The following is a 9,214-nucleotide window of genomic DNA, read 5'->3' on the forward strand; positions in this document are numbered from 1 at the left end:
AGAATTAGGAAGGGTTTGCAGTGGAAAGGTGACAATCTTCATGGCAGAACCTCAGAAATGAAAAAAAAGTAACCAGGAACAGAAAGATTAGTTGAGAGGCTAGTGGCAAACAACTGCTCCAACAGTCTCGCCACATTCTCTATCCCTATGCATGTACACACACACACACACACACACACACACACACACACACACGCTTGAGCACACACAGACACACTACAATGAAGGCAACTAGGCAACAATCTTAGGAAAATCTGACCTGCTAACATGGGTACTGGCATCCCAGAGCAAGTTCCCCTCACTTGCTGGCATTTGAAGGGACCCCAATCTAAAGGTAATAAGCAAAGTAAAGTGTGCCATGATTTGGAGTAAATTGTGGAATAACAAAAAATAAGAGAGAGAGAGAGACAGAAAGAGAGAGAGAATCCAAACGTTCTACTTGTAGAACATTTTTCTACAAGTAGAAAAAAGAAAAATATATATGATATTGGACCAAAGGGAGAAAAAGTAATAACAGCAAGCTATTACATCCTACTATAAACAATACTTACTGTTTACATAATAATGTAAACACTCTTATTAGCTTTTAGACTAATTCCGTTAAGTCTTCAAAATACAAAAAATTTAAATATAATTACAGAAAAAAATGGAACCATTCGACTCTATCAATGTAAGAAGACAAAACTAACAGAAGTTAAAAAAGACAGAAGGAAGAATAATCTACACTAACATTACAAATTTTGGTAATACTACCAAAATTTTGAGTATGTTATGGAAGTTGCAAAAAAATCCATACGAGAATTTAAAATAATATTAAAACTTTCAAACTTGGAAGGTGAGAGAAGTCAGAGGTTATTCCTATAATTTATAGAAAAATGACTAAAATCAATGATGACTGACCCCCAGGATATGCACTCTCTCAACATCTCTTTGGTATTTCAGCTAGTAGCTGTTAAAATAAGGTGGCAAAAACATACCTGTCAGTGTGCAACCGAATTTCTTAGAATATATAGTATCCTGTCAATTAGTTCATCAGTTAACAAATATAGTATTAATTAAGCATGTGTTCTATGCTTGGCAATATGCTGGGTGCCATAGATGACACATACAAAGAAATAAAGCATAAAGAATAAAGAATAAAGAAATAAAGCCCCGAAATTCAGTTCAACCATAAAAATTTAAAAAGCATTTATTATGTGTGGGGCACCTGGATAGGTCTTGGGCTTACCAACATGAAAAAAAAAAAGAGAGAGACAGAGACTTCTACCTTATGGATGAGAGAGAGGTGTCCACCTTCATAAATCATTTCAATAGAGCTTGGTAGGCACAAAAAGAGAGAGATCTATTTCTCTACAAGAGGAAACAGACCAACCAACACTCAACGATTTAAAAAGGATACAAGACCATTCACAATAAAACTCTAAAATACACAATGAATGACATATAAGATTAAGAAGCAAGATTAATTCTGCTAAGCGGTCAAAGAAGGCTTGATGCAAGAGGCCTTTAAAGCTGAGATCAAATTTTAATTAATGGTCAAATTTAAGTAAAAATGTAAAAGAAGAGTTCACAGCAAAAGCAAAGAGATAGAAGGATGGGGGGGGGTGAAAATGGCTCATACTGACACATATAAAGCAAAGGGTGTGTCTCCTGAAAAGGAAACTCATAATAATCTATTGACTAATTGTTATGGAAGGTACTTTTGATAGAGGAAAACATTTTTTGTTTTTTTTTAAATATTCAAGGACAACGAGATTGCACAGGAAACAAGTAGTAAGATGTAATTATCCCAAAAACGTCTTCCTAGCAGAGAAAAAAAAAAATGACAAAAGAGATCTGCCAGATTTTCAGGGAATTTTACTTCACAGGAGATTTGTCTTGATTACTATATATCTGACTCTAATAGTCCACACCGACCCAAATGGGTAAATGGCTAGTGAACTGGCTTCCTTTTGGTTCTTCATCAATATCAAAGAAAAACTTTCAATCAATTGAAATTCAGAAAATCTCACTCCACCTCTACCCTCATCAATATACGAATGTAATATATTTTTTATTCAAGTGTCTTATCTTTGAAATCAAAGGAACTTCTCCCTGACGGCTATCTCTTCTATCCACAATTAAGAAAAAGAGATGTTCTAGAGATAGCCCTTTCAAGAGTAACCACATAAAGAAACAAGATTTTGAAACACAAGCAGCACGTTAGCCAAGAGGTATTATATTAAGATGATGGCATTTTCCCTGTATCAATGACATATTTTTAAGAGACTTCTGACCATCGTATCAGAAACCAAAGATATAAAGAAAAACTGAGTTTATTTTTGTAACTAAAACACTAAGTAGAAACTGATTCACTGACTGCATTTATTTATATTTTTTTTCTTAAAATCAGTTGTTTATTTTCACTGACGTTGCCTTTACTGCCACCCAGTAAACAAAACCGCACTTGGATCCCACAACTGCTTTGCCATTTCCCTGACCCTAGCATTTCTGACCAGGAAACAAGGGCCCCAAAGCCCTGCCACTGCTTTCATGCGCTTAATGGAAAAAAACACGGAAGTCTACATCTCGAAATGCACTCACTGTTCCTGCTAGCCAGCAGAGAGAGTGAAAACACAGTCTTTCGTGTCTAGAGAAAGAACAAAGGCCACTAGAGAGGATTCCCACTAACGCAAACAAGACGTCAGGATGCCTTCCCAACTTGCGTCCTTAGCGTGAAAACTTCTTGCTGGCCCTTTTCGAAAGAAAGCCGTGGCCTCCATTTCTGGGTAACTCCCTCCGCTCTGTTCACCAAGGCGTTGGGCGGGACAACAGTTAAGGCCCAACAGCCTGCAAAGTGACTCCTCAGCGAAAGTGCTGTGTCCCGGACAACACAACACTGGGTGCAGCGTTCCATCCCTTTGGAACTGCAGCTGGCACCAGCATGCAGCAAAGTCCAGACGGGCGCAGAGTTGCCCCGAGGACAGGTGCAGAGAGGCAGGGCGACATTTGTCAGCAGGTTTGCCTCCAAGAAAGGCGGCTCCCCGCCCGCCCTGGGTCAGCCCTGCGCCAGCGCCCGCCCCCGCCCGCCCCGCATCCTGCTAGGGGACCGTGGCGACGGGACTGAGAAGACCCTGCGCTGAAAAATCCAAAGAAAAAGCCACTTGCCATAACGGAAGAGACGCACTCTCGCCGGTTAGCAGGACCCCGATCTAGCGGAACGCAGATGGGGCGGACAAGCAAGTTTTGGTTTCGGTTTTTCGTTCCCGCTCGCATGGAGACGATGCGAGAACAGAGCGGCCTGGTAGCCTCTGGGTGGGGCTCGAACCTAGACCGGCAACTGCCAGCGCCGGCTCGGATGCCGTCGGTATTTTCGCAACTTTTGAAACCACGTCAGAGAGGGGCCAGGAGGATTTCCCCGGGGAGAATTCCGGTATTCTCCGGGCTCGCATAGGTCCTGTGCTCAGTTTAGTCTGGATCGTTCCTCCTACGTCCCCTGCGGTATCTCCCCGGCCGTCTTCTCACCACGCCACCCCTGTACCCCACTTGTCACCTGCCCAACCCAGAACCAGTCGCAGGCCACGGCTAGGTACGCAGGGCACAGGATGAAAAGCGCACAGTCTTTGCCAACAGAGAGCTCACCAGCTTTACCACATCAGGCTCGGATCTAGGGGGACCTAGGGAATCTATATACATAGTTTCCAAGTCAAAGATGGCATGAAGAAGAACGGGAAATGGCTGGCAAATATGAAGAAGCCCAATTCCACTCTTAACTACGAATTGAAATCATGAGATCCCTTTTTTCCACGATTAGATTGGCAAAAAAATTAAAGTGTTAGCCAGAGAGCGAGGCAGCATCATTGTTGCTACAAGCATGATAGGTGCAGATATTTGTAAGGATTTTGGCCCCTTTCAAAATGTAAAATGCAAAAATAAAAAAGTGAAAATGCACATAAGGCTTAGATTAGCAATTCCACCTTCGTAACTGTGAAGCTAAATGCACAGGTAGAACTAAGACATTGCACATAAATTTTGAGTTGCTTGTAATACACATAATTTCTTTTCAAAACTAGGACCCACCCAGTTAACCCATGAATAGAGCTATTTATTATATGGCCAAAGGCACATCTAAAAGGACTAAGGCTATGAATATTGTAGAACAGAATGAGATCTGTATGTAATTCCCCAATTTATATTTTATCTTCAGATTCCTATACCTAAATGCACACTTGAATGTCTAACAAGCATGTGAAATTTAACAAGACCAAGCAGAACTGTCCTTCCTCCCCTCTTAGTAAATAGTTGCACTACCCACCTAGTAGTTCAAGCTCATGATTCACCTATCTTCCTTGATTTCTCTTTTCCTTAGCTCTATTAATATATCTCATAAACGTCACACTCTCTCCAACTCCACCTCTACCTCCCAGATCAAGTTTCTATCAAGCCTTGTTCCCCTTCAATTCATTCTAGATACCACACCCAGGATATTTTTTAAATGCAAATCAGGTTTGGTCCTGATTAAACACTGCATTGTTTTCCCATTGTTCTTTGAATAAAATTATATTGATCACCTGGAAAGCAAAATGGCCTTGATCTGTTTTCTTTGGCCAGACCCCCTAACAATGTCCTCATAGCCTCTGTTCCACCACCATCAACTAGCATCTCACATGAAGGCTTTTCCTGGCTGTAGTTTTTTGTGTAGGGCTGCAAAGCTCCTCCTGGATCCTCACCTAACTGACTCTTTCCTGTCATTGGAGTCTTGGTTCAAATGACCCCTCTTCAGACAGACTTTCTGATTACTCACTCTATATTCATTCCCTACAGTTAATTGTTATTATGTCATTCTGTTATTCCATCTTAATGGTGCTCACCCCTTTCTAAAAATATCTTCATTGGTTTATTTTTTCCTTGCTTGTTTTCTCCCCACATGGTAGACATTAGTACTGCTTACCAATATTCCTTATTCTTTTCTTCATTCAGACACATTGGAGGAATCTCTCTTCCTCACCCTTTGAGGTTAGGTATGGTCATATGATTCATTCAGCCAATGAAATGAAGAGAATTGACATATGTCATATATTTGGGGGGAAGCATTTCATCACCAGCTCAGGAGTCTCCAATGCTCTTTCTTTTTTGCCTTGGTGCTCTTATGTTGAGAAGAATGTGCATCAGTGAGCCAAAACAGAACACATGCATCAGGGAGTTACTTGGACCCATAATGAAATTTACGTGAATGAGAAATAAAACTTTGATGCTTTAAGCCAGCGGTCTGCAACCTTTTTGGCATTAGGGACCGATGCTCCTATGAGAATCTAATGCCTGATAATCTGAGGTGGAGCTGAGGCAGTGATGGGGAGCAGCTGCAAATACAGATGAAACTTCACAGTACACCTGCTGCTCACTGGGCACTAGTCCGGGGGTTTGAGGACTCCTCCTTTAAGCCACTGAAATTTTTCAGCAATGTTAATTAGCATACCCTGACTAATGTATCCCACTACGATGAAAGAACACCATGAAAATATTTGCAAATCACATACCTAGTAATGTATTTGTATCCAGAATATACAAAGAACTCTTACAACTCAAAATAAGACAATCCAATTTAAAAATAAAAAGAAGATTAGACTTTGGGTGGTGAACACACAATGCAACATACAGATGGTGTATTACAGAGTTGTACACCTGAAACCAATATAATTTTATTAACCAATGTCACCTCCAATAAATTTAATAAAATTTAAAATTTCTTTAAAAAAATGGAAAGTTGAATAGACGTTTCATCAAAGAGTATATATTAATGGCTAATATGCACATGACAATATGCTCAACATCATTACAAATAAATGTAAACTAAAACTACAACGAGATACCATTCCATGCTGACTAAAATGGCAATAATCAAAAAGAGAGATAATGACAAATGTGAAAAATATTGAGAAATGAAAACTCTCACACATAGTGGGAAAATAAAGTGTTACAGCCACTTTTTAAAACAATTTAGCAGTTTCTCGAAAAGTTAAAAATAAATTTACCATATGACCAAGAAATTCACTTTTAGATAACTAACTGCCCGAGCGAAATAAAAACATGTCCAAGACACGCAAATGTTCATAACATTATACATAATAGCCAAGAAGTGGAAATAACCCAAATGGCCATCAATTGCTTAAAGGATAAACCAAATGCCATATACATATATACACACACATATGTGTTTATATATAGTATCACACATATATAATATATATCACTATGTATAGTATTACATTGTATGTCTATATATACTATTCAGCAATAAAAAGGAATAAAACAGATAGTGATGCATGCTACAACAAGGATGAAGCTCAAAAACATCATGCTAGGTGAAAAACCAGACACAAAGGCCGCATATTATATAATTCGATTTAACCAGAAAAGACAAGCCTATGAAGAAAGAAGGTAGAAAAATTGTGGCTTGGGCTGGGAGTGAGAACAAAAATTAACTTTTATTAACATAATACAAGTGGGGACCCTCTCAATAATATGAGATTTCGTATTAGACTTGGGAGTGCAGGTCTACCCATCTGTGCCATCAAACCTGACATACAGCAATTGTTAACCTTGTATGCACCAGCCATTGCAACCTGTATGCCCTAACAGGGTTCAGGACATGCTACCCCAAAATATGACATCTTGGCATATTGAGTATTTCTGAAGGAATATGAGAAATGGCATGTGCAAGAAGAATTTTCTCACCTTCCCTTTCTCACCTTAAAAACAAGTCATAAAACCTTTCTGTAAAGAGATGCCTTCCCTTTGCCCAGGGGAAAGGGGTATCCTTATCTCCAAAGACCAAGGGACACAGAAAGCAATCTGTATGAAAAGGTCTTGCTAAATTTCTCCAGTTTACTATGCTTAGCTGATACTCTTTATCACTTTCTATTACTTTAAACTCTCCCCCGACCCTAGCATAAAAACCGTTGGGTTTAAACATTTCTTTGGGTCTTCATTTCTTTTTGAAGGTTCCTGTGCTGCAGAAAAATTATCTTAAATAAATTTGCATGCTTTTGTCCTGTTAATCCGTCTTTATCAGTTTAATTTCCAGATCTAGCTAAGGACTCTAAAGGAGTCAAAGGAAACTTCTTCCTCCCCTATAATGCCAAACTACTCTTGAAGCAAGACTTCAAATGTAGCCAAAATAATTCTAGCAGCTTATTACTGAAACCGAATCCAAAAAAATATTTTTATCTCATAGCCCTAGGTATAAGACCTCCTATCTCACTGTACTTGTTTCTGTATCATAGCTTAAGTAAAGTCAAATTGGTTGGCATTTTCCTGAATGTCTTAAATTTGTGATATCAAAAAACAACACAAATCCTATTATCTGTATCTTGATAATTATTTATTTTTATAAGATGTGGCATAAATTGTAAAGATTTCCAAAAATAGGATAAAAATAAAATTATTTTTCAAGGAGTAGTATCCATTGCTGAAAAGGAGCAATGAAATAGCCCTTTATTGGACTTTTAACAAAAGTATAGACCTATGCCTCCCTTTCTGGAAAGCAATTGCAGCCACAGGAATAAAGATCCTTAAAAGGATTTATATCCTTTATATCCTTTAATCTGTCAACCTAGTTCAGAACTGCAGAAAAAGATTTGTATACCAAGATAATCAAGTGTTTATATACATCATAGCACTTACAAATGTGAAAAAATTGGAAATAATTTAATGTCCAATTGTAAAGAAATAATAACATATGGTATATTCACAAGAGGAAATGTGATATGGTTAAAAAAAAAAAAAAGATTGTTAGGAAGGATATAAAATGTTTACCATTATCTCTAGGGGTAAATTTTTGTGAGTTTTATTATCTTCATTACACTTTGTATATTTTTCAAGAATGAGTATCTCTTCTTTTTGAATATCAACTGGATATCATTAATGCTATTCACAAAACAGTTTTGGCTTTCTGCCTCCCAAGCATATAACAGGATCGAACATCCAAGCTCCTTTATGGTTGGGTAGGACCACATCCTTAGTTCTGATTCAGTTATGATCGAAAGGGACATTTCTGGACCGAGAATTTAATTGCCAGTTTAAGACCCTTCAAAGCTCTTTTCCTCCAGCATGGCAATCCCGCAATCAAGTTGATGGCTGCTATTAGCCTGGGTCCCTAAGTGTCTACCATGAGTATTCCTTTTGCTGATCCATTATGGATATGTAGCATGAGCAAAGAGTAAAGTTTTGTTGTTTTAGATCTCTGAAATTTAGAAATAATTTGTCACATCAGCATCACATAGTCTATCTTGAATTGTACAGAAATTGGTATTCTGAAAGGGAGTATTGTTAAAAAGGGGGAAAAAAAGACAATCCACAACACAATCTAAGATACACGGCTTTGGCCTAGGGGTGAAGTGTCAGGTATTTAGAAAATAGTTATGTGATAAGAAGGATGATGCTCCATATAATGTAGTGGAAAATCATTTGGTAAAACTTACACATGATAGGCTGGAAGGTAGATAATGTATTTAATTAGCTTGTAGTTTTAATTTTTAAGAGTGTGAACAACAAAATTTGTACCATGTGTTTGTTATTATTGGGAGCATTTGACAAAGTAATATAAGAAATAAGCTTAGAATTTAAATGAGCCAGTTTGAAAGCAGTAATGAAAGGAAATGGAGAAAGTCCAGAAAAATACGGAAACTTGTGGGAATGGAAGTAACAACACTTCTCATTCTCAAATTATAAAACAGACCTTTGAGGAACGAAGGCTGATTGATTAGAACCTGCCTTATGGTGAAGATCAAGTCAAGTTTGAACCTCTGACCAGATTATGGTCTCTCAAAGCAAAAACACCAATTAAGCTTGTGGAATTCAATAAACCCTTTCAACTGCACAAACCAGCTCAGGGAAAAGAAACTGAAGTGGCCTGAGAGACTCAAAGTACCATAATTTAATGAAGAGAGGTAGAGAAGAATGGGGCCAAGAAAACAGAAAATTACAGCAACTCTAAAAAGTAAGTCCAGAAAAAAACTGTGGGTGTTGCTATTAGCCCATGTAAACTGACCAGAAGAATATGAGTAAGAAACTTGGTAAGTTTTTTAATTATACCAGCTAAATGGCCACCAGGTGGAGCGAAGAGATTGTGACTGTTCAAACTTTAAAAACTTTGGTCCCAAACATTGATCACTGGAAGTGTACTGAGTGAGGAAGCTTTTCAGCCTCCAAGGATATGTTTCAAATGTCCATTCCA

The 9,214-nt window shown here is 38.2% G+C and overlaps 1 protein-coding gene across 2 annotated transcripts in view; it reads right to left on the bottom strand.

The window, feature by feature from the left end:
* The window catches only part of RBM43 (RNA binding motif protein 43), a 10,623-nt gene extending 7,304 nt beyond the window's left edge, over positions 1 to 3,319 (bottom strand). The window contains exon 1 of one of the 2 annotated variants that reach the window (XM_006921062.3): positions 3,148 to 3,319. In XM_006921062.3, coding sequence (XP_006921124.2) covers positions 3,148 to 3,255 — 108 coding nt within the window. In that variant the 5' untranslated portion in view covers positions 3,256 to 3,319. Of the gene's footprint in view, positions 1 to 2,671; positions 2,968 to 3,147 lie in introns of those variants that run through there. The other variant, XM_015596420.2, reaches the window with a different exon arrangement.
* Between the last annotated feature and the right edge of the window lie 5,895 nt (positions 3,320 to 9,214).

The sequence above is a fragment of the Pteropus alecto genome, unplaced genomic scaffold (assembly GCF_000325575.1).
Source record: "Pteropus alecto unplaced genomic scaffold, ASM32557v1 scaffold3, whole genome shotgun sequence".
NCBI lineage: Eukaryota > Metazoa > Chordata > Mammalia > Chiroptera > Pteropodidae > Pteropus > Pteropus alecto.